This window comes from Stegostoma tigrinum, chromosome 10 (genome assembly GCF_030684315.1).
Source record: "Stegostoma tigrinum isolate sSteTig4 chromosome 10, sSteTig4.hap1, whole genome shotgun sequence".
Classification (NCBI taxonomy): Eukaryota; Metazoa; Chordata; class Chondrichthyes; order Orectolobiformes; family Stegostomatidae; genus Stegostoma; species Stegostoma tigrinum.
Genome location: NC_081363.1, coordinates 2,618,313 through 2,643,853, shown reverse-complemented (window position 1 = coordinate 2,643,853; position 25,541 = coordinate 2,618,313). Strand labels below are relative to the sequence as shown.

Genomic DNA, 25,541 nt, shown 5'->3' with positions numbered 1-25,541 from the left:
GGAAAAAAAATCATTTGTTCACAGCCCAACTGTGCCCAATGTGGAAGGTACTGCCACTTCCGAATTGTCAGGGTCGTATTCAGTAAACAAAAATAATTTACACTGTTTCCCTGCCTCAAAACCAACCACTAGTTCCCAATTCCCGAGATAACAAAGCGTGGAGCTGGATGAACACAGCAGGCCAAGCAGCATCATTCATTCAGGAGAGTTTGAGGGTTGTGTGGCCGCAGTGGAACGTGAACATGGTCTTAAGTGAAAGAAGTTTCAAATGTGCATTGTGAAGGCTGCCCATACTATTATTTTTTTCAAGAGTTTTAAAATGTTCCCCCTTCCTTGAGACTTTATTTTAACTGAAGTGGGTTGAGGAGGGTAAAAGTCCAACAAGGCCCCAGCGAGGATCGAACTCGCGACCCCTGGTTTACAAGACCAGTGCTCTAACCACTGAGCTATGGAGCCTGTATGTTGGGTTAATGGAGGAACCAGTTCAACTCATGCCTAGACAGAGGTTTAGTGACGTTATTTCTCTGCGTTTGCTGGTCCTATTCTGTCTAGTTTTACTCCTGGAGGTCATTCCCTTTCTCCCTCTCCCCGGCCCCCGGAGACCCCGGGCTGCGGCCTCGTTTTCCGGCTCCAAATCATTGACAAAGCGGCCGAGAGGCTGCACCGCCGACATTCCACCGCCAGGGGGCGGATCACTCACTGCACCTCCATCTAGCCACCAACAAGCGGCGCTGCACACGGAAGCCGCACAACTCCATGCCTGCCAGCAGGGGGCACTTACAGGCAGGTGCTGCACTATATCTCATTGCCCAGCAGAGGGCGGTCATTCCCCGAACCTATCAAGTCTGCCCACTCCAGCTCCCTGTGTTGAATTCCTAGGGATAGTAGGAACTGCAGATGCTGATGTTTGAGATAACAAGGTGCAGAGCTGGATGAACACAGCAGGCCGAGCAGCATCAGAGGAGCAGGAAAGCTGATGTTTCGGGCCTAGATCCTTTTCTGACTAGGCCTGACACGTCAGCTTTTGGCTGCTTGGCCTGCTGTGTTCGTCCAGCTCCACACTTTGTTATCTTGGGACAGCAGGAAATGTGGATTCAGAATTGTCTGACCCTTAGAAGACAAAGGGTGGCAGTGGACAGAAAATATTCAACATGGTGCTCAGTTACGAGTGGTGTACAACAAGGATCTGTTCTGGGTCCTCTTCTATTTGTGATTTTTGTAAATAATTTGGGTGTAGGAGTGGAAGGGTGGATTAGCAAGTTTGCGGATGATGCAAAGGTGGGTCACATTGTGGATAGTGCAGAGGGCTGTTCTAGGTTATAAAGGGACACTGATAGGATGCAGAGCTGGGCTGAGAAGTGGCAGATGGAGTTTAACCCTGAAAAGTGTGAGGTGATTCATTTTGGAAGGACAAACTTGAAAGCAGAATACAGGGTTAACAGAAAGATTCTTGGCAGTGTGGAGGAGCAGAAGGATCTTGGGGTACATGTCCACAGTTCCCTGAGAGCTGCCACCCAGGTGGATAGAGTTGTTAAGAAGGCGTATGGTGTGTTAGCTTTCATTAATAGAGAGATTGAGTTGAAGAGCCATGAAGTTATGCTCCAGCTGTACAAAAGCCTGGTTCGGCCACATCTGGAGTATTGTGTCCGGTTCTGGTCGCCTCATTACAGGAAAGATGTGGAAGCGTTGGAAAAGGTGCAGAGCAGATTTACCAGGATGTTTCCTGGAATGGAGGGAAGGTCTTATGAGGAAAGGTTGAGAGAGCTAGGGCTTTTCTCTTTATAACGATGAAGGATGAGGGGTGACTTGATAGAGGTGCACAAAATGATCAGAGGTATAGATAGAGTGGACAGCCAGAGACTTTTCCTAGGGTGGGGGTAGCTATTACAAGGGGACAGTTTTAAAGTGAAAGGAGGTAGAGATCGGGGAGACGTCAGAGGTAGGTTCTTTACTCAGAGAGTGGTCGGCGTGTGGAATACATTGCCGGAGAGGGTAGTGGAGTCGACCTCATTAGGGGCATTTAAGCGGCTATTAGATAGGCATATGGATGGTAGTATAAGGTAGCGGCGGATGCAGATACAGCTGCTGATAGTGAGTGGGGAATGAAAGACACAAAAAAAGGCCAAGGCTGAAGAACCATAGACAGTCATAAAGTCATCGAGTTGTTCTAGCACAGAAACAGGCCCTTGGATCCAACACATCCACGCTAACTGAATATCCACAATTATGCCTCCTGACCTCCTGCATGAGCCTGCCATGGGGAACCTTATCCAACGCCTCACTCAAATCCATATACACCACACCCACTGCTCCACTTTCATCCATGTGTTTGGTCACCTCTTCAAAGAATTCTGTAAGGCTTGTGAGGCATGTTCTACTCCTCACAAATCCATGCTGACTGTCACGAATCAAACTGTGCCTTTCCAAGTGATCATAAATCCTGTCTCTCAGAGCCCTTTCCAATAATTTGCCCACCACTGATGTAAGACTAACTGGCCTGTAATTTCCGGGGTTATCCCTGTTCCCTTTGTTGAACAAAGGAATGACGTTTTCCTCTCTCCAATCTTCCAGCACTGTACCCATGGACAGTGAGGGCGAGAAGATCATTGCCAAAATCCCTGCAATCTCTTCCCTCGCTTCCCATGGAATCCTTGGATAAATCCCATTAGGCCCAGGGGATTTATCTATCTTCAACTTCTTCAAAATTCCTAGCACATCTTCCTTACTAACATCAATCTCCTCTGGCCTACCTGCCTGTTTCACACTGTCCTCCTTTACAACTAGGTCCCTCACAGTTGTGAATACTGAAGAAACGTATTCATTACGGGCCTCTCCTCTCTCTTTAGGCTCTGTGCACAAATTCCCTTTACAATCTTTGATGGGTCCTACCCTTTCTCTGATCATTCTCTTGTTCTGCACATATGTGTAAAAAGCCTTGATCCTATCTGCCAAGGTTTTGTCATGCCCCCTTATAGCTCTCCTAAGCCCTTTTTCCAGCTCCTTCCTGGCTAACTTGTATTTCTTTAGAGCCTTTTCCGATCCTTGTTTCCTAAACCTTACATAAGCCTCTTTCTTCCTCTTAACTAGTCGTTCGACCTCTATCAAGAACCATGGCTCCCTCATTCAACCGCATCTTCCCTGCCTGCTAGGGATAAACATATTGAGCACATGGAGTATGCATTCCTTCAACAATCTCCACATTTCAACAGTGTTCTTCCCTGACAGCATCTGTTCCCAATTTATGTTACCCACTTCTTGCCTAACTGAATTAATTACCCGTCCCCCAGTTATAAACATTTTACCCTGCTGTATGTATCTATCCTTATCCATGATTATCGTGAAAGAAACAGAGTTATGATCGCTACCGCCAAAATGCTCTCCCACCAACAGGTCTAACACTTGGCCCGGTTCATTGCCAAGCACCAAACCCATAGTGGCCTCTCCTCGTGTTGGTCTATCTACATACTGTGCCAGGAATCCTAACTGAACACACTGGACAAAACCTGCTCCATCTAAACTATTACTACTAAAATGTTTCCAATCAATATTTGGGAAGTTGAAGTCACCCATGACTACAACCCTGTGACTTCTGCACCTTTCCAGTACCTGCCTCCCAATCTGCTCCTCCACTTCTCTGCAACTATTGGGGGGTCTGTAAAAACCCCTCAACAAAGTGACTGCTCCTTTCTTGATCCTGACCTCAACCCAAACTGATTCTGTAGACATATCATTCTCGAACTGCCTTTCAGTAGCTGCTATACTCGTCCAGACTAGCAATGCCACTCCCCCACCTCTTTCTCAACCCTCCCTATTTCTTTTAAAGCATCTAAATCCCGGAACTTCCAACAACCATTCCTCTCCCTGATTTACCCAAGTTTCTGTAATGGCCACAACGTCGTAATTCCAAGTACTGACCCATGCTCTAAGTTCATCCACTTTATTTCTGATATTTCTAGCATTGAAGTATACATACCTCAAACCATCTCGGTGTCCACAATTACACTCCATCGACCGCATGTCTTTATAAACCACCTCACTCCCTGTTGTGTCTGCTGGAAGGCTGAATAGCTCATCCTCTGAATTATAAATCTGGTTCCCCACCCTCAGCCAATCTAGTTTAAACCATCCCGTACAGCTCCAGCAAACCTCCCTCCCAGGATATTAGTGCCCTTCCAGTTCAGGTGCATCCCGTCCTTACTGTACAGGTCCCGCGTTCCCCAGAATGTGCTCCAATTATACACTTAAAGGAAGCCCTCCCTCCTACACCAGCCCTATAGGCACGAGTTTAGCTGCACTCTCTCCCTGTTTCCTACCTTGTTATCATGTGGCACTGGCAGTAATCCAGAGATAACTACCATGCTTGCCCTGAACCTCAGCTTCCACCCTAACTCCCTGTACTTGTTTTTCACATTCTCAGTCCCTTTTCTATCTGCGTCATTAGTACCGATGTGTACCATGACTGCTGGTTGCTCACCCTCCCCCTTCAGGATCCTGAAGACACGATCTGAGACATCACGGTCCATGGCAACCAGGAGGCAACATACCATCCTTTCATCTCATTCAGGCCCACAGAACCACCTGTCTGTATCTCTTACTATTGAATCCCCCACTACAATTGCTCTCCTATTCTCCCCCCATCCCTTCTGTGCCACAGGGTCAGGCTCAGTGCCAGAGACCTGTCCGCTATGGCCTTCCCCTGGTAGGTCCCCCCCGCCAACAGTATTCAAAACGGTCACTTATTGTTGAGGGGAACGGCCGCAGGGGATCCCTGCTCTGTCTGCCGGTTCCCTTTACCCTTCCTGACGGTCACTCAGTTACCATTTTCCTGCACCTTGGGTGTGATGACCTCCCTGAAACTCCCCTCTATCACACCCTCCGCCTCCCAAATGATCCGAAGTTCATCCAGTTCCAGGTCCAGGTCCCTGTCACGGTCTGCGAGGAGCTGGAGTTGGGTGCACTTCTTGCAAGTGAAGTCAGAGGGGACACCAGCAGTGACCCCTTCCTCCCACATCCTGCAAGAGGAGCATGCTACTGCCCGAGCTTCCATTCCCTCTACTCTCGATTTCCAGAAGAATAAAATAAAAAAGCCTTAGCTTACTGACCCTGCACACAATCTTTTTTATTGGTTAGAGGAGGAGGATGGGTGGGAGACACTACACGTGTAGTGTTTCATGAAATTTATATTAAATAGATATCTTCACTCAGTGTTAAGCAAATAAAATAATAAATTGTTTTAGGTCTTAAAACACTTTTACTGTCATTTATTTGCATTCAAATTTTGAAGGATATTAAACATTAAGTGTTAACAAGCTTTGAACTGATACAAGAATCTTGTAGTAATTGCAATAATTTGTGCCGAATTTACAGTGAAGAAGCAGGATTAATTGTAGCAGTACATATTCGAAAGGTGAAAAGCCAGCAGATATTGTTGCAGTGAGAGGCCCTCCAAATCGTGTGGTCACAAAATGAAGCAACAATTCCCAAGTACAAACTACAACCACAAGATGGTTCCTTTAAATTGTCACAAGTTGGTGGTCAAGTACAAAGGAGCACCGTTTTTAAACATGTTTTCTTTCCACGCATTTCTGGGATTTTGGTAAATACATGCAGCATTTATCGCCCGTCCCTAGTTGCCCTTGAGAATGCGGGGGTGAGCTGCCTTCTTGAACTGGCCCATGTGCTGTAGGTTGACCCACACTGCCCTTAGGGAGGGAATTCTAGAATTTTGCCCCACCAACACGGCGATATATTTCCAAGTCAGGATGGTGAGGGCTTGGAGGGCAACTTGGTGGTTGGTCCCATGTATCTGGCACTCACAGTCTCCCAGAAAATAATTAGAGGGTAAGTTGGTCATTGCCACATGTGGAGATTTGATAGAGATATTCAAAATTAGGAATTTCCCTGAAATTCTTTCAATATTTACTCTGTTTCCACTGGCAGGGCTCTCTGTAACCAGGGAATGTTGTAAATCACTGGCAAGAGAACCAGAGTGGCAACTAGGAAACTGCCTTTGTACAGTGAGTTGTTGCGATAATTTGGATAAATTCAAGTTCATCCACTTCGGCAGCAACAAAACAAGAAGGCAGATTACTGCCCGAATGGCTGTAAATTGGGAGAGGGGAGTATGCTGTGGGGCCTGGGTGTCCTTGTGTACCAGCTGCTGAAGGTAAGCATGCAGATGCAGTAGATGGTAAAGAAGGCAAATGGTATGTTGGCCTTCATTGTGGGAGGTTTTGAGTACAGAAGCAGGGGTGTGTTGTTGCTGTTATACAGGGTCTTGGTGAGACCACACCTAGAATATTGTGTGCAGTTTTGGTCTCCTTTTCTAAAGAAGGATGCACTTGCTCTCAAGGGAGTGCAGTGAAGGTTTACCAGATTGATTCCTTGGACTGATGCCTGAGGAGAGACTGAGTTATTCAGGATTGTACTCACTGGAGTTTGGGATGAGGGGTGTCACAGAAACCTAATGAATTGTGATCAGAGATAATGGGAACTGCAGATGCTGGAGAATCTGAGATAACTAAGTGTGAAGCTGGATGAACACAGCAGGTCAAGGAGCATCTCAGGAGCACAAAAGCTGACGTTTCGGGCCTAGATCCTTCATCAGAAAAGGAGAATGGGGAGAGGGTTCTGAAATAGATAGGGAGAGAGGGAGAGGCGGACTGAAGATGGATAGAGGAGAAGATAGGTGGAGAGAAGAGTATGGGTGGGGAGGGAGGGAGGGGATAGGTCGGCCCGGGGAGGCCGGTCAGGTCAAGGTGGCGGATGAGGTTAGTAGGTATGGCTTGAGGTGGGAAGAGGGGATAGGTGAGAGGAAGAACAGGTTAGGGAGGTGGAGACGAGCTGGGCTGGTTTTGGGATGCAGTGGGGGAAGGGGAGATTTTGAAGCTGGTGAAGTCCACATTGATACCATTGGGCTGCAGGGTTCCCAAACAGAATATGAGTTGCTGTTCCTGCAACCTTCGGGTGGCATCATTGTGGCACTGCAGGAGGCCCAGGATGGACATGTCGTCTAAGGAATGCGAGGGATAGTTAAAATGGTGAGCGACTGGGAGGTGCAGTTGTTTACTGCGAACCAGGGGGTGGCCATGCCCACCTCTTTGTAGGTTACGTGGAACAGTCCCTCTTCCGCACCTACACAGGCTCCAAACCCCACCTCTTCTTCCGGTACATTGATGACTGTATCGGCGCCGCCTCTTGCTCCCCAGAGGAGCTTGAACAGTTCATCCACTTCACCAACACCTTCCACCCCAACCTCAAGTTCACCTGGGCCATTTCCAACACATCCCTCACCTTCCTGGACCTTTCTGTCTCCATCTTAAGCAACTGCCTACCAACCGATATCCATTTCAAGCCCACCAACTCCCACAGCTACCTGAAATACACCTCCTCACACCCACTTTCCTGCAAAAATTCCATCCCCTATTCCTAATTCCTTCGTCTCCACCGTATCTGCTCCCAGGATGAGGCATTTCACTCCCGCACATCCCAGATATCCGCGTTCTTCAAGGGCCGCAACATTCCACCCCCCCCCCCACCCCCCCCCCCCGCAGTGGTCGAGAACACCCTCAACTGTGTCTCCTGCATTTCCTACACCTCATCCCTCACACTCCGCCCCCGCAACAACCACCCCAAGAGGATCCCCCTCATTCTCACACACCACCCCACCAACCTCCGGATACAACGCATCATCCTCCAACACTTCCGCCATATACAATCCGACCACACCACCCAAGACATTTTTCTATCCACACCCTTGTCTGCCTTCCGGAGAGGCCACTCTCTCCGTGACTCCCTTGTTCGCTCCACACTGCCCTCCAACCCCACCACACCCGGCACCTTCCCCTGCAACCGCAGGAAATGCTACACTTGCCCCCACACCTCCTCCCTCACCCCTATCCCAGGCCCCAAGATGACATTCCACATTAAGCAGAGGTTCACCTGCACATCTGCCAATGTGGTATACTGTATCCACTGTACCCATTGTGGCTTCCTCTACATTGGGGAAACCAAGCGGAGGCTTGGGGACGGCTTTGCAGATCACCTCCGCTCGGTTTGCAGTAAACAACTGCACCTCCCAGTCGCGAACCGTTTCAACTCCCCCTCCCATTCCTTAGATGACATGTCCATCCTGGGCCTCCTGCAGTGCCACAATGATGCCACCCGAAGGTTGCAAGAACAGCAACTCATATTCCACTTGGGAACCCTGCAGCCCAATGGTATCAATGTGGACTTCACAAGCTTCAAAATCTCCCCTCCCCCCACAGCATCCCAAAACCAGCAAAGCTCATCCCGGCCTCCCTAACCTGTTCTTCCTCTCACCTATCCCCTCCTCCCACCTCAAGCCGCACCTCCATTTCCTACCTACCAACCTCATCCCGCCCCCTTGACCTGTCCATCCTCCCCGGACTGACCTATCCCCTCCCCACCTCCCCACCTATACTCTCCTCTCCACCTATCTTCTCCTCTATCCATCTTCAGTCCGCCTCTCCCTCTCTCCCTATTTATTTTAGAATCCTCTCCCCATCCCCCTTTTCTGATGGAGGGTCTAGGCCCGAAACATCAGCTTTTGTGCTCCTGAGATGCTGCTTGGCCTGCTGTGTTCATCCAGCTCCACACTTTGTTACCCTATAGAATTGTGACAGGACCAGACAGAGTAGATGCAAGAAGGATGTTCCCATGCTTGGAGAGTCGGCTTTTTTTTTGGGGGGGGGGGTTGGGTCGGGTCGGAGGGGCGTCATTGTCTAAGAATAAGTGATAAACCTGTTAGGAATGAGATGAAGAGCAATATCTTCACTCAGACAGTGGTGAGTCTGTGGAATTCACTATCACAGAAAATGGTTGAGGCCAAAACATTGTGTTTTCAAGAAGGAGGCAGTCATAGTTCCTGTGTCTAAAGGTATCAAAGGGATATAAGGGGAGGCTGGGTGTAGGCTATTCAGCTCGATAATTAGTCAGATTACACTGAACGGTGGAGCAGGCCCGAGTGGCTGAATGGCCTACTTTTAATGTAAGGTGCTGCCTGGAAGAGTGTTGGGAGCAGATTCAATTGGAACTTGTACAAGGGAATTTGAGAAATACTTGAATAGAATTATTATGCAAAGGGGGACAGGGTAGGGGTGTGGGGACAGATGGATAATCGTCTAGGGAAACGCAGGCATGATGGGCTGAAGGCTCTCAGGGTTGAAGCTTATGGTGCAGTCAGTACAACGGGTAGCAGTCTCAATTCCATGCTACAAACCACAAGTCCAGTTGTAACTTCCTCGTGGTCTATTGGAACAGATTAGTACAGAGGCAGGTGAACAGCCTTTTATAACCTGCCATTGTCTCCCGATAAAGGGCTGTGTTATCCTTTGGAAGATTCAGGCCTTGCTGTCAAGGTGCATATCACACCATCCCGAGGTCGGAGAGTCCCTATGTCCAGAATTTCATAAGTCTGGCCTGGAACAAGTTGGAAGTGAAACCTCTGCAGGAATTTGCACAAAATCACCTTAGCTTCTAGCTGAATAAAGAAGATAAAAAATAATATCAGGGACAATTTGTTAATCACACATTGTGCATGCCCGTCACAACATTCCAGTTTTATTTGGTCAAACACTAAATATTTGAAAGTAAGACACTGCTTGTTACTGGGAATAACACTGAATATATTTTACACACAGTTACTGGGTATGACAGTTTATATTATACAATAACCACAGCAGCTCGGATTAATAATGCATATATTATAGACTACGCAATCTCTTACTGTGTTTTTTTTAATTCACTCACAAGATGTAGGCATCACTCGATTGATCAGAATTTCCACCCAAACCCTAAATGTACTAGATAAGGTGATGGTAACTGCCTTCTCAAAGCACCGTTAAAAATCGCACAACACCAGGTTATAGTCCAAGATAATAAAGTGTGAAGCTGGACGAATACAGCAGGCCAGGCAGCATCTCAGGAGCACAAAAGCTGACGTTTTGGGTCTAGACCCTAGAGAGAGGGGGATAGGGAGAGGGTTCTGGAATAAATAGGGAGAGAGGGGGAGGCGGACCAAAGATGGAGAGAAAAGAAGATAGGCGGAGAGGAGAGTATAGGTGGGGAGGGGATAGGTCAGTCCAGGGAGGACGGACAGGTCAAGGAGGTGGGATGAGGTTAGTAGGTAGGAAATGGAGGTGCGGCTTGAGATGGGAGGAAGGGATGGGTCAGATGAAGAACAGGTTAGGGAGGCAGAGACAGGCTGGGCTGGTTTTGGGATACTGTGGGGGGAGGGGATGAACTGGGCTGGTTTTGGGATGCAGTGGGGGGAGGGGACGAGCTGGGCTGGTTTTGGGATGTGGTGGGTGAAGGGGAGATTTTGAAGCTTGTGAAGTCCACATTGATACTATTGGGCTGCAGGGTTCCCAAGCGGAATATGAGTTGCTGTTCCTGCAAACTTCAGGTGGCATCATTGTGGCACTGCAGAAGGCCCAGGATGGACATGTCATCTAGAGAATGGGAGGGGGAGTGGAAATGGTTTGCGACTGGGAGGTGCAGTTATTTACTGCGAACCAAGCGGAGGTGTTCTGCAAAGCCGTCCCCAAGCCTCCGCTTGGTTTCCCCAATGTAGAGGAAGCCGCACCGGGTACAGTGGATGCAGTATACCACATTGGCAGATGTGCAGGTGAACCTCTGCTTAATGTGGAATGTCATCTTGGGGCCTGGGATGGGGGTGAGGGAGGAGGTGTGGGGGCAAGTGTAGCATTTCCTGCGGTTGCAGGGGAAGGTGCCGGGTGTGGTGGGGTTGGAGGGCAGTGTGGAGCGAACAAGGGAGTCACGGACAGAGTGGTCTCTCCGGAAAGCAGACAGGGGAGGGGATGGAAAAATGTCTTGGGTGGTGGGGTCGGATTGTAGATGGCGGAAGTGTCGGAGGATGATGCGTTGTATCTGGAGGTTGGTGCACCTCCATTGCCTACCTATTAACCTCATCCCACCTCCTTGACCTATCCCTCTCCACCTAGCTTCCTTTTTCTCCATCTATGGTCCGCCTCCCCCTCTCTCCCTATTTATTCCAGTTCCCTCTCCCCATCCCCCTCTCTGATGAAGGGTCTAGGCCCGAAACGTCAGCTTTTGTGCCCCTAAGATGCTGCTTGGCCTGCTGTGTTCATCCAGCTTCACACTTTGTTATCTTGGATTCTCCAGCATCTGCAGTTCTCATTATCTCTCACCAGGTTATAGTCTAACAGGTTTATTTGAAAACACAAGTTTTCACAGCTCTCCTCCTTCCTCAGATGTAGTGGGAGAGGGAGGGTAGAAGGCACAGAATTTATAAGCAGAAAGGTTACAACACTAAAACTGGTCACCTTTTGTGAATTTATAATGAGTTAGGAAGGACATTACTGTTTAAAATACAAAATCCAGATACCTTTCGAGTCATTGTCCCAAGATAATTAAAAGTTCTTTCAATGTACACAAGAGTTGACATTTCAGTCAGACAATGCAGTTTAGATGTGAGTTCATGCTTAGAATCTGTCTCTGTTTTAAACAAAGGTCAGGTTTTAATTTTTGGAGCAAAACAGAATGTACTGCAACTACACAAACATTTTGGATGAAATGATTCATGTGTTTTTCTTTGTGTGTGTGCGTGTGCCTGTGTGTGCTTATGAGAGAAAGAGAGAGGTAGAGAGACTGCACGTGTGTACACTTGAGAGAGTGATTGTGAGGGAGTATATGTGTGAGAGAGTGTGTGTGTGCATGTGTGTGAGACTGTGTGTGCATGTGCGAGTGAGCGTATGTGTGACAGTGTATGTGTATGTGTGTGTGTGTATGTGTGTGTGTGAGAGAATGTGTATGTGGGAGTGTATAGTGTGGTGTGATTACCTGTAGTGCGACATGAACTCAAGATTACAATTGAGGCTGTCCTCATGGGTATGGAACTTAGCTCTCAGCCTTTGCTCAGCAACTCTTGAGTTGTTGTCCATCTCGGAGTGCACCCTAGAGGACATTTATCCGAAGATCCGAGGCCGAATGTCCTTGACCGCTGAAGTGTTCCCCCTCTGGGAGGAAATGTTCCTGTCTGCCCGTTGTTGCACAGTGTCCATTCATCTGTTGTGGTAGCATCTGCATGGTGTCACCAATATTCCATGCCTCAGGACACCCCTGCCTACAGTGTATGAGGTAGATAACGTTGGCCAAGTCACATGAGTATCGGTCATGCACATGGTGGGTGGTGTTCCCATGTGTGATGGTAGTGTCCATGTCAAAGATCTGACATGTCTTCCAGAGGTTACCATCACAGCGTTGTATAGTGTATGGTCAATGTTGTCTTGAAGGCTGGGCAGTTAGCTGAAAACAATGCTCTGTTTAATGTTTGGTGGCTGTTTGAAGGGGAGAAGTGGGTGCGCAGGGAAGATCGCATTGAGGTACTCATCTTTGTCGATAATGCGTTGAAGGCGATGAAGAACATGGTGCAGTTTCTGTGCTCTGGGGAAGTACTGGATAACAAAGGGTCCCTATCATTGTACCTCATGTCTGTCTTCTGAGGAGGTCATTAAGGTTTTTCACTGTGGCGCGACAGAATTGGCAATCAATGAGTTGAGCATCATAAGCATTCTTCAAGGTGGACTTTAAGATAGACAACAAAATAAAATCACTGAGCAGAGGCTGATAGCCAAGTTCTACACTCAAGAGGACAACCTCAGGCATAATCTCGAGTACTTGTTGTGTTACAAGTAATCACACCACACTATACACTCCCACATACACATTCTCACACACACACACACACACACACACACACACACACACACACACACACACACACACACACACACACACACACACACACACACACATTCTCACAAATGCATACACATACACATACATACCCCACACACATACAGACACACATACACACAAGGTATTTCGTCCCAGCTGTTTATGTTGTTTAAAGTTTTGGCAAAGATTGGGTTGTGGGTGAGGTTGTTGACTAGCTCACCGAGCTGGCTCGTTCTCGTTCAGTCCTTTGTCACCATGCTCAGTAACATCAGTGAGGCCTCTGATGAAACAGTGCTATTTTGCTCCGCTTGGAATTTATACTGTCCGGTCCATTATGATGAACTGTCATTTCTGGTTTTGTTCTGTATGGGTTTGTATGTGGGGTCCTATTCTATATGTTTGTTGATTGCATTACAGATTAAGAACCATGTGTCTAGGAATTCCCGCGCGTGTCTCTGTTTGGTTTGGGCTATTAGGGTTACCTTGTCCCAGTTCAACTGATGGCCTTCATTGTCAGAGCATACAGATTCTAAGGAGAGTTCATCATGCCATTTTGCTGCTAGCTGATGTTTGTGTATTCTGATGGCTAGTTTCCTTCCTGTCTGTCCGATGTAATGTTTGTGGCAGTCATTGCATGGCATTTTGTAAACCACATTCGTTCTGCATGTTATGGGAATGGGGTCTTTAATCCTTGTAACCTCATGTTATGTTGTTGCAGATGCATTCTATTTTGCTCAAAAAAAACCTGACCCCAGTTTAAAACATAAACAGATTCTAAGCATGACCTCACACCTAAAATGCATTGTTTGACAGAAATGTCTTGTATACACATTGATAAAACCTTTAATTATCTCAGGACAATGACTCGAAAGGTATCTGGATTTTGCATTTTAGTCAGTAATGTCCTTCCAAACTCATCAATAATTTAACAAAAGGTGGCCAGTTTTAGGGTTTCTGCTTATAAATCCGGTGTCTTATATCCTCTCTCTCACACCAAACCTCAGGAAGGAGCAGGGCCCCCAAAAGATTGTGTTTTCAAATAAACCTGTAGGACTATAACCTGGTGCTGTGTGATTTTTGACCTTGTCTACCCCAATTCGAAACCTTCACATCATGTCTTCTTAAACCACTGCAGACCAAGGGTGGAGGGACCCCCAGGGCGCTGTTCAGGGGGAATTTTTACTCTATATTTCCAAGTCAGGATGGTGCGTGGCTTGGAGCGGAACTTGCAGGGGATGGTATTCGGATATGTCTGCTGCCCTTGTCTTTCTAGGTGGAAGTCATGGGTTTGGAAGGCACTGCCTGAGGATCTTTGGTGAGTTTCTGCAGTGCATCTTGTAGATGGTACACACTGCTGCTACTGAGCGTCGGTGGTGGAGGGAGTGGAATGTTTGTGGATGTGGTGCCAATCAAGCGGCTGCCTTGTTCTGGATGGTGTTGAGCTTCTTGAGTGTTGTTGGAGCTGCACCCATCCAGGCAAGTGGGGAGTATTCCATCACACTCCTGACTTGTGCCTTGTAGATGGTGGACAGGCTTTGGGGAGTCAGGAGGTGAGTTACTCCCCGCAGGGTTCCCAGCTTCTGGCCTGCTCTTGCCGCCCCTGTGTTAATGTGGTGAGTCCAGTTGAGTTTCTGGTCAATGGTAACCCCCAGGATGTTGATGGTGGGGGATTCAGTGATGGTAACACTATAGAATGTCAAGGAGCGGTGATCAGATGGTCTCTTATTGGTGATGGTCATAGCCTGGCAGTTGTGTGGCGTGAATATCACTTGCCCCTTGCCATCCCAAGCCTGGATATTGTCCAGATCTTGCTCCTTTTGAACACGGACTGTTTCAGTATCTGAGGAGTCATGAATGGTGCTGAACATTGTGCAATCATCAGCGAAAAACCCCACTTCTGACCTTCTGATGGAGGGAAGGTCACTGATGAAGCAGCTGAAGATGGTTGGGCCGGGGACACTTCCCTGAGGAACTCCTGCAGAGATGTCCTGGAGCTAGATGACTGACCTCCCACAACCACAACCATCTTCCGATGTGTCAGGTATGACTCCAACCATCGGAGAGTTTTCCCCCGATACCCATTGATTCTGGTTTTGCCAGGGGTCTGTGATGCCACACTCGGTCGAATGTAGCCTTGATATCAAGGGCTGTCACTCTGACCCCAGCTCTGGAATTCAGCTCTTTTGTCCATGTTTGAACCAAGGCTGTAATGGGGTCAGGAGCTGAGTGGCCCTGGCGGAACCCAAACTGGGCGTCACTGAGCAGGTTATATTCGAACAGGGCTGTTTGATAGCACTGTTGATGCTTAGCACATAGTTTACATTACCTGTGCGAACACCTGGCCAAGACAGGAACGAGGCCCTAAAGCGAACGGGAAATAGCAGTAGTAGGGTCTGGAACCAATCAGAATCCATTTGTTAGTTGCATTGTAACTATTGGACATTGAGTCTCATCAATGGCTTTTACACAAAACAACAGATTTACAGAATTAAAACCAAAAAAAAGCTGTGGACATTGTAAATCATTTACAAAAACAGAAGTTGCTGGAAAAGCTCAGCAGTTCTGGCGGCATCTGTGGAGTTCTGAGGAAGGCCACTTGCCGCTAAACGATAACTCTGCTTCCTCTGCACAGATGCTGCCAGACCTGCTGAGCTTTTCCGGCAACTTCTGTTTTGTTTCTGACAGATTTACAGATTCAATGTCACAACTTGCTTTGGGGAAATTTAGACTTCGACATCTATTGTCACTTCCTTTTATCAGGGCTTCGCGCCGGATGAAGTATTTTTCAGCTGTAGCTGTTATGATGATGTAGGAAACAGAGAAACACTTACTTTGGAGCATTCAGATTGAATCGCTCAGGGTCAAAGGTCAGAGGGTCATCAAAAAATTTGACTGTCCGACCCATAACGTAGGTGTTAAACTGAAAGTAACAGACATCTGTTAGTAAGTGAATGAGAAAAACTGCTGTTTGAAATTAATTTAACCCAGATAACCCTGGAGCTAGTCAGTGTAAGACAGTGGTTCTGAGTTAAACCTAATCAGGGAGACATTCTGGAGGTGGGTAATAGTTGTGCTGAACAGTTTCTCACCAGACACACCAGTGATAAAGAGGGAGCATTTTGCATCTCACCCAATGCAGCTCTGGGTTCAGAAACAGAGATGATTCTGAGGTGATGCCCTCTGGTCCTAGACTTTTCCACAAAGGTAAACCAACTTCTCCTCATCTCCCTTGTCAATCCCCCCTAAAAGTCTTGAATATTCCAAAAAGATCTCCCCCCATTCTCCTAAACTGTAATGACCACAAGCCCCCGACTCAGCCTCTCCTCAGAAGAGCGCCCCTCCTTGTGCAGGATCAATCTGCTGAACCTTCTCTGGACTGCTTCCAAAGCCAGTATACCTTTCCTTAGATTAGGGGAACAAAACTATCCACAGCCGTGGCCTGACCAGTGCATAATGCAGATTTAGCAAAATTTCCTGGTTTTTATATCCCATTCCCTTTGAAACAAAAGCCAACATTTATATTTTCTTTCCATGTTATTGGATGAACTTGGGCATTAGTTCTAGTGATTTATGCTCTGGTTCTCCCAAATACCCCAGTTCCGTAGTGTTCTGTAGTCTTTCCCAGTTTCTGACCAACTGTTCTATCTGGGTGCATCATGGCTTGGTCCAGCACCTGCTCTGCCCAGGATGGTAAGAAACTACAGAGAGTGTGAACACAGTCCAGACTGTTATGTGAACCAGCCCTTCATCCAATGACCCCATCTATATCTCCCATTGCCCTGGAAAGACAGCCAACAATATCAAAGACCCTGTCCACCCCAGTTATAATCTCTTCCAAGCTGTTCTCTCAGGCAGAAGACACAAAAGCTCAAACACTTGGACCAACAGGTTCAAGAAAAGTTTCAAGCTCCGGCAGCCCCATATACAGTCTCCCCCATCACTGACTCCACCCGCCCATTTAATCCCCCTCCCGCAGACCCCTGTACACACTGTCCCCCATCACTGATTCTACCCACCCATTTAATCCCCCTCCCGCAACCCCATATACACTCTCCCCCATCACTGACCCTACCCGCCCATTCAATCCCCCTCCCGCAGCCCCCTGTACACACTGTCCCCAGATCATTGACCCTACCCACCCATTTAATCCCCCTCCGGCAGCCCCGTGTACACTCTCCCCCATCACTGACCCTACCCGCCCATTCAATCCCCCTCCCGCAGCCCCCTGTACACACTGTCCCCAGATCATTGACCCTACCCACCCATTTAATCCCCCTCCGGCAGCCCCGTATACACTCTCCCCCGATCCCTGACCCTACCCACCCATTTAATCCCCCTCCAGCAGTCCTGTGTGCACTCTCCCCCATCACTGACTCTACCCACCCATTTAATCCCCCTCCCGCAGACCCCTGTACACTCTCCGCCCCCAATATAAAGGAAGTAAGTTACTGAGGTTATAAGGGCTGCAGGAACAGGGCAGGACATGGGTGAGGACATGCATAAAATATTGAGACAGCTGGGCAGGTTGAAAATATGTCTCAGATGGCACATATTAGATTAGATTAGATTAGATTTCCTACAGTTATGGCTTTCTCAGTAAAGTATGAAGTACAAAAGCCAGGAGTTCAGATGAAACTGCATTAAAAAAAGTCCCTCAAATGCAGCTTTGGATCTAATTTTGGACACAGCACATAAAGAAGGATGTAAAGGCTGAGAAGATGCAGAAAAGATGGGGCGGTAAGCGGCATCAGTTACGTGGAGACACTGGGATGTTCTCCTTGGGGAAGAGAAGATTGATAGGAGATCCGATCATTGTATTCAAAGCCCTCAGGGAGTTGTGGGCAGAGTCAATGAAGAGAAACTGGTTCCATCGGTGGGTGGACTGAAAACAGTAGCGAAGGAAACAGTTGAGGTGATTGACAAAAGATTCCAAGATGACAGAAGGAAAAACATTTTACACGTGAAGTGGTTCAGATTTAGAATGCACTGAGCCTGTGGGGAGGCAGTCTGATGCTTTCTAAAGGGAACTGGATAATTATCTGAAGAGACAAATATTGTTGGAATGGGGAGCGGGACTGGCTGAATCACTCACTGATAAGGCAAATGGTCCCTTTTTGAGTTACAACTGTTCTATGATTCTCATATTTAATCTACAAAACATAATCAGTGATTAATGCTATTCCATACAATATATAACTCAAAAACTTACGATTACAGAAACCCCCCCAGGGATCTTTATTCCTTCAATGACCATTTCCTCTGATAACCAGCGACTTGTCCCTGGTCCTGGGGGGTAGAGCCTTAGAGTCTCCTTTATCACCTGTGAGAGAGGGATAATGACCACAGTCACTGTTATAACTGTAATGTCCTGGGAATTCAACTGGATGGAACGTTGTCAAGGCCATTCTGGGCTCATCAGTCAATTCAGCCAACACTGGGCTTGGAATTTCTCTCCTGATGGTCACTGGATGGAACTGAAATGATGTTTTCAATCACAATCCATTCCTTATGGAGGTGCAGTTTTGACCCAGTCATTGTATGCCATTTGCTGTTGTGTATTTATATTATCCATTAGGAGACACTTTGAAAATGTTTCATGGCTGGTGTGCTTGGTGTTTCATTCTGTATTTAACCCCGTGTTGTCCCTGTCCTGGGAGTATTTGATGGGCGACAGTGTAGAGGGAGCTTTACTCTGTATCTAACCCCGTGCTGTCCCTGTCCTGGGAGTGTTTGATGGGGGACAGTGTAGAGAGAGCTTTACTCTGTATTTAATCCTGTGCTGTCCCTGTCCTGGGAGTATTTGATGGGCGACAGTGTAGAGGGAGCTTCACTCTGTATCTAACCCTGTGCTGTCCCTGTCCTGGGAGTGTTTGATGGGGGACAGTGTAGAGGGAGCTTTACTCTGTATCTAACCCTGTGCTGTCCCTGTCCCGGGAGTATTTGATAGGGACAGTGTAGAGGGAGCTTTACTCTGTATTTAATCCCGTGCTGTGCCTGTCCTGGGAGTATTTGATAGAGACAGCGTATAGAGAAGCTTTAGACTGTTTCTAACCCTGTGCTGCCTCAGTCCCAGGAGTGATTTATGGGGGACAGTGTAGAGGAAGCTTTACTGTGTCTCTAACTCCACGCTGTCCCTGTCCTGGGAGTCTCTGGTGGGGAAGGTGTAAATCTCATGTAAAAATGAACAGACCATAAAGAAAAGTTGTGAGAGATCCATTCACGGTTTTGAAGATGTAAAGAAGATGTTGCACCTGATTCATATACTGCAAACGGCCAATGTCATCAGCAGTTACATCTCTCTTCAGCCCAACAGCTTCATCCACTTCTGCTTGTAGCCTGAAGGAGAGAGAGAGGCGGCATAATCCAGCAGCAGAGCACATCACTACAAATTCTGTAAAAATCCATAAAAACACTACAAAAATTGGAGCTGAGATTGCAAACACAGAACATAGAAAAATACAGTGCAGAACAGGCTCTTCGGCCCTCGATGTTGCGCCGACCTGTGAACTAATCTAAGCTCCTCCCCCTACACTATCCCATCATCATCCATATGCTTATCAAAGGACTGTTTAAATGCCCCTAATGTGGCTGAGTTAACTACATTGGCAGGCAGGGCGTTCCACACCCTTACCACTCTCTGAGTAAAGAACCTGCCTCTGACATCTGTCTTAAATCTATCACCCCTCAATTTGTAGCCATGCCCCCTTGAGTGATCTGGAGAGGATTTTAATGTGGAGGGAATGTGGGGAAATTGGGTGGATCGTTACCTACAATGAAGAACAACAGGCAGACTAACTCGGAAGACTTCAGCTCACTGAAACAAACCCAGGAGATGTTTCATCACACCATATGTCATGAGAATGTGGCAAGTGCTTGAGCTTTGAGGCTGCAAATCAGTATGAAGATGGAGGAATTGTAGATACTGTAGCTAAGGGAAAAAGACAAAGTTCAGGAATGAAAGAGACAGAGAGTGAGCACACCTCCATAACTCCTCAATAAAATATTTTTGCAGCTGTTTTAATGTTGGAATGGCAGCACCAATTTTTACACACAGCAAACTCCCTCAAACAGCAATGAGATTGTGACCAGATAACTGTTTTTGAGTGATGTTGGTTCAGAAATGAAGGTGAAATATTTGTTAGGACACAGGGAGAACAGTCCTATTCTTCTGCAAAAGAGGTGGCTGTGAGATCTTTGCTATTGACCTGAGAGATGGATAAGGCTTAGTTTAACCTTTCATGCAAAGACACTATTTCTGACATGGCTGTTCTAGAGTGTCAGCCTAGGTTATGGGTTCAAATATCTGGCGGGGACTTAGACTCACTGCCTTATACTTGGAGGTGTCAGGGTGGAGCGAGCCTGGGACTGTTGGCTCACATAATCACAAAAAGGAGTCATTTGGTGCATCAGGCTCCCCAAATCAGCATCCTAATGGTTACCAGTTTCCGGCCATTCCCCCACATCCTTGTACATTGTTTCAAATGAAATAATCATGCAATGCTCCCTTGAGTGCTTCAATTGAAATTGCCTCCACATTTCCATAAGAGCACATTACAGGCCCAAACCATCATTGTGTGGAAAGAATCATTTCTCACACTATTTTTGCTTCTTTTATGAATCACTTTCAATCTGTGCCCTCTCTTTCTGGATCCTTTTACGAGTGGAACCGATTTCCCTCATCCATTCTAACCAGACAGGTTATAATTTTGAAAATTCTGATACATTTCCTCTTAGCCTTCTCCTCTGCAGAGAAAACAGTCCCAACTTCTCCAACTATGAAGCTTTTCACTTTTTGCATCATTCTCGTAAACCCTCTTCTGCACATTCTCCAACATGTTCACATCCTTTCAACAATGTGATGCCCACAGTTGTGCACAGTATTTTAGCTGAGGTCTGACATGTGTCTGCTACAAGTTCACCATCACCTCCTTCCTCTTCTTCTGTATACTCCATTAATAAAGCTCAGGACACAGTGTACTTTTTCAACTGCTCTGTCCTCCTATCCTGCCACCTCCAAAAATCTGCACACATACACACCCAGCTGCCTCTGCTCCTGTACCCCCTTTAGAATTGTACCCTCTATTTTATGTTGTCTACCAATGTTCTTCTGACTAAATTGCATCACCTCGCATTTCTCTGCATTGGATCTCATTTGCCACCTATCCAAGTACACACCGACTTGCTGTGTCCTTTTGAAGTTCTAAATTGTTTACGATGCTTCCACATTTTGTAACCATTAACTTTGAAATTGTCTCCTCAAAAAGCAAAGTCCCAATCCGACCTCTGGGAACTTCAATGCCAAGAGAGTTTCCAACTTGGTCACCACAATCTGGCTAGCTCCCACCTGTTTTGTAAAGACAGATGAAAAGTTTTAATTTAATACCTCAGCCTTGCATCTGCCTCCACATGTAAGTGTCCTGTTTCATCTATAGTCAGCTCTGTATCTGCTTATCTCTATTCCTGTTTTACTCTTTATATGCTCAGAGAAGACTTTGGGATTCACCTTAATGTTGGCTGCCGGACTTTGCTTATAATTTCTCCTGGTTTCTCTAACTTGCTGCTTCATGTTTTATCTGAAACTTTTGATTTCAAAGGTCTTTAAATATTTTGGTTCTCAAACATATTTTCTACCTGACACCTGTCATAAGCCCAATTATTCCTAATTTTAATTTCTATCTCCTTTGTCAGCCAGAGAGCTGTAGACTGTTTACCTTCCCATTCCTGTTTGAGCGAATATACCTTGACTGTACCCATGCCAGTTTCTCTTTTAACAATATAAAGATAAAAACTAGGGGATACCATATTGCAAAGTTGAAAGAATGGGAAATTTTTAAAGATCAACAAAGGATTACTAAAACAGTCATAAAAAGAGCAAGGGTAAATTATGGAAGAAAATTAGTGCAAAGCATAGAAAAAGATATCTAAAGCTTCCAAAAGTACATAAGAGAGAAAAGCAAGTGAATGTTGGTCCCTTAGAGGTCGTGAGACTGTGAGTTAATGGTGGGGAACAGAAATGGCACAGTCACTAAATCAATATTTTGGAGATAATGGGAACTGCAGAAGCTGGAGGATCCGAGATAACAAAGTGTGGAGCTGGATGAACACAGAAGGGCCAAGCAGCATCTTAGGAGCACAAAAGCTGATATTTCGTGCTAAGGGTCTCGGCCCGAAATGTCAGCTTTTGTGCTCCTGAGATGCAGCTTGGCCTGCTGTGTTCATCCAGCTCCACACTTTGTTAAATCAGTATTTTGCTTCAGTTTTTGAGATGGACAACACTAGCACCATCCCAACAGTAACAGGTAATACAGAGATTACAGAAAGGGAAGAGCTTGGAACAGCAGTCATCATGAGCGAAAAGGCACTGAGTACACAACTGGGATGAAAGGCAGACAAGTCCCAGGGCCTGATGGCCTACATCTTGGTGTTTGAAAGGAAATGACAGCAGAGACAGTGGATCCATTGCTTATAACATTCCAGAATTCCATGCATGCAGGAAAAGAATGAGCAGATTGGAAAACTGCTAAGATAGCACCTGATCCAAAAAGTGAAGGAGGAAAAATTAGGAAATTTTACTTTCGTTAGTTTAACATTTGTCATTGGGAAACTGTTAGAACCCTTCGTTAAAGAAGTAATAACAGGACATTTGGAAAATCAGAACACAATCCATTAGCATCAGCATGGTCTTATGAAGAGTAAATCATGATTGACTAATTTGCTAAGGTTATTTGAAAATGTAACAGCTATATGGATCCTGGGGATAATGTAGATGTTATATATCTGGACCTCCTGAAGACATTCGATATGGAGCCGCACAAAAGATTAATGCACAAGGTAAGATCGTAGAATCACAGAATCTCTACACAGTGGAAATAGGCCATTCGGTTCATTGGGTCCATATTGACCCTCCGAAGAACAACCCACACACCCCCATTCTATCCCTGTGACCCCTTATTTCCTATGGTCAATCCAACTAGCCTGCACATCCCTAGACAATATGGGCCATTTAGCATGGCCAATCCTCCTGGCCTGCACATCTAACTGTGGGAGGAAACAAGGTCACCCAAAGTAGATTAGATTAGATTAGATTAGATTCCTTACAGTGTGGAAACAGGCCCTTCGGCCCAACAAGTCCACACCGCCTGTTGGAGCATCCCATCCACACACCCCTGAACACTATGGGCAATTTAGTATGGCCAATCCACCTAGCCTGCACATCTTTGGACTGTCGGAGGAAACCGGAGCACCTGGAGGAAACCCACGCAGACACGGGGAGAATGTGCAAACTCCACACTTCACACAGACGGTCACTTGTGGCTGGAATTAAACCAGGTCTCTGGCACTTTGAGACAGTAGCACTTACCACTGAGCCACTGTGCCACCCCACAAAATCACATAGAGCATTGGTCAACCAACAGTAAGCAGAGAGTTGGGATAAATGGGTCTCTTCCCTGGTTGGCCAACTAATGGGATGCCACAGAATTCAGTCCTTGGGCACCAAGTATTTACAATCTATATTAATGGCTTGGATGCAGAAATAGAAAGTACTGCAGCCAATATTGACACTGAAATTGGTGGAAAGTAAGTTCCAAGAAAGAAATAAGAAATTTACAAAGAGATATCGATAGGTTAGGTGAATGGATCAAACTTTGGCAGATGAGGTTTAACACGGATAAGTATGAGGGCGGATGAATAGAGAGGCAACTTATTTTGTAAAAAGAGAGAAATTTCAGAGTGCTTCAGTGCAGAGGGTTCTGGGTGTCATCATCCACAAATTGCAGAAAGTTAGTATGGGGGTCCAATAGGTAATAAGGAAGACAAATGGAATTTTGGGATTTATTGCTAAAGAAATGAAGCTAAAGTAGGGAATGGTTACTACTACTGTGTTAGTGAGACTGCACGTGGAGTATTGTGTATAGTTTTGGTTCTGTTACTAGAGGAAGCATGCAGTCATATCAGAGGCAGCTCAGAGGATGTCCATGTGATTGATTGCAGAGATCAGAGGGATTTATCTTAGGAAGAGTTTGAGCAGTTTGAGCCTATATTCTCTGGAGCTTAGAAGAATGTGAGGACATCTAAGTAAACGTCAGAATCTGACTTCAATTTAAGAGGCTTTGTGTAAGTTAAAAGAGCTTGATAGCGATAGTTATCAATCAGTCACTCGAAATCCCTTTCCTGAATAAGATGGGGAACATTTAGGAGACGGTGATCACTGTAAAGTTCAGGATGATGATGGAGAATGACAATGGGCAGCCCACAGTAAGAAAAATCAATTGGTGGAGAGCTGACATCACTGGGGCAGGAACGGAGCTGAGAGGGATAGACCGGAATGAAAGGGGAGCAGGAGAAACTGAAACTGAGCAATGGAAACAGAAGAACAGAAGAATGAATAGGACATTCAGTTCCTCGAGCCTGCTCTGTAATTTGTTACAATCATGAGGTGTGTGAGATGCTCAAGGGGATTTACAGAATGGCGGGGGGGGGCACGTACAGGATGTTTCCTCATGCGCAATCTAAAACAAGAGGTTATTGTTTTAGGAGAAGAGGTAGTAGATTTAAGATAGGATGACCTTTTCTCTTAAAGGTTCATCAATCTGTGGAATTCACCTCCTACATGTGTGGTGAATGTTGGGTCATTGAGTTAATTTAAGGAGGTGATAAACTGATTTTTTGTTAGCAGATTGAAGGGTTATAGAGAATAGGCAAGAAAGTTGGAGTTGTGACCGAGATGAGATCAGCCATGATTGTATCAAATAGCAGAGCTGGTTCAAGGGGCTGAATGGTCTACTCCTCATGTTCTTGTAAAGGTCGACCATTGTTCAGTCTCAGTTTCTCCTGCTCCCCTTTCATTCCGGTTTATCCCACCCAGCTCTGTTCTTGCCCCAGTGAAGTCAGCTCTCTGCCAATTGATTTTTCTTACTGTGGGCTGACCAATGTCATTCTCTGTCACCATCCTGAACATTACAATGACCTTTACTTTCAAATGACCTGGAAAAAGATGTACCCGTTGAATTCTGACTGTGAGCCAACTTTCCAGACACACTCCCTTGACCTCCAGTTCCTTCCACCCCAGTCTCTGCCCCAAATCACTCACCCACTTTCCTTACTTTGTTGCTATTTCAGGTTGCCGGGTCAACTCCATGATAATGAAAGCAATCAGGTTGGCTGTGGTCTCTTGACCTGTGTGGAACAAAATACTAGTCAACTGGAATACTGTTCCAGGCACCAGGTACAGGAACGTTTTGCACAGGTGAAGAAGGCTTCGATTAAAATTTTACCAAGAATGAGGGACTTCAGCAAATTAAAGAGACTGGAAAAGCTGCGATTGCTTTCCTTACAGCAATGAAGGTTAAAATGAGATTTACTAAAAGTTTTCAAAATCAGAAAAGGTTTTGATTGAGTCAACAGGGAAACACTATCTCCACTTGCAAGAGGGTCAAAAACAAGACTTAAATAATTTGCAAAAATCAGTTTGGCAGTTTGCAGCCAGAGAGCTGTTAATGCTTGGAATTTTGTAAACTGAAAATTTCTGGAAACAGAAGCAAAAACTGAGTCATTGAATAGCTTCAAGGCTGAATTAGATGGATTTTTGATCTACAAGGGAAACAGGAGTTATGGAGCCAGGCAGGAAAGTGGAGCTGAGGTTACAGTCAGCCCTTATCTTATTGAATGATGAAGCTGGCTCAAGACGCTGAATGGTCTGTTTCGTCTCCCAGACAATACATTTGATTTTCTTATGGACCGAAGGCAAGATTTACAGCTGAACAGTTTCCACTTTCAAAGCGGTATCAGGCGGACTACAT

The 25,541-nt window shown here is 46.2% G+C and overlaps 1 protein-coding gene and 1 non-coding gene across 4 annotated transcripts in view; both read right to left on the bottom strand.

Moving 5' to 3' along the window:
* Positions 1-383: 383 nt before the first annotated feature.
* Positions 384-456, bottom strand: trnat-ugu (transfer RNA threonine (anticodon UGU)). Its single transcript has one exon. It is a non-coding gene; the product is annotated as a tRNA-Thr (tRNA).
* An 8,136-nt stretch (positions 457-8,592) lies between these two features.
* LOC125455711 (cholesterol 24-hydroxylase-like) overlaps positions 8,593-25,541 on the bottom strand; it is an 81,244-nt gene continuing 64,295 nt past the window's right edge. For 2 of the 3 annotated variants that reach the window (XM_059648893.1, XM_059648894.1), the window contains exons 10-15: positions 24,846-24,918; positions 18,993-19,077; positions 17,951-18,061; positions 15,573-15,661; positions 15,068-15,134; positions 8,593-9,502 (exon numbers count right to left, since the gene is read on the bottom strand). In XM_059648893.1, the coding sequence (XP_059504876.1) occupies positions 9,347-9,502; positions 15,068-15,134; positions 15,573-15,661; positions 17,951-18,061; positions 18,993-19,077; positions 24,846-24,918 (581 nt within the window). In that variant the 3' untranslated portion in view covers positions 8,593-9,346. The remainder of the gene's footprint in view (positions 9,503-15,067; positions 15,135-15,572; positions 15,662-17,950; positions 18,062-18,992; positions 19,078-24,845; positions 24,919-25,541) is intronic. The other variant, XM_059648895.1, reaches the window with a different exon arrangement.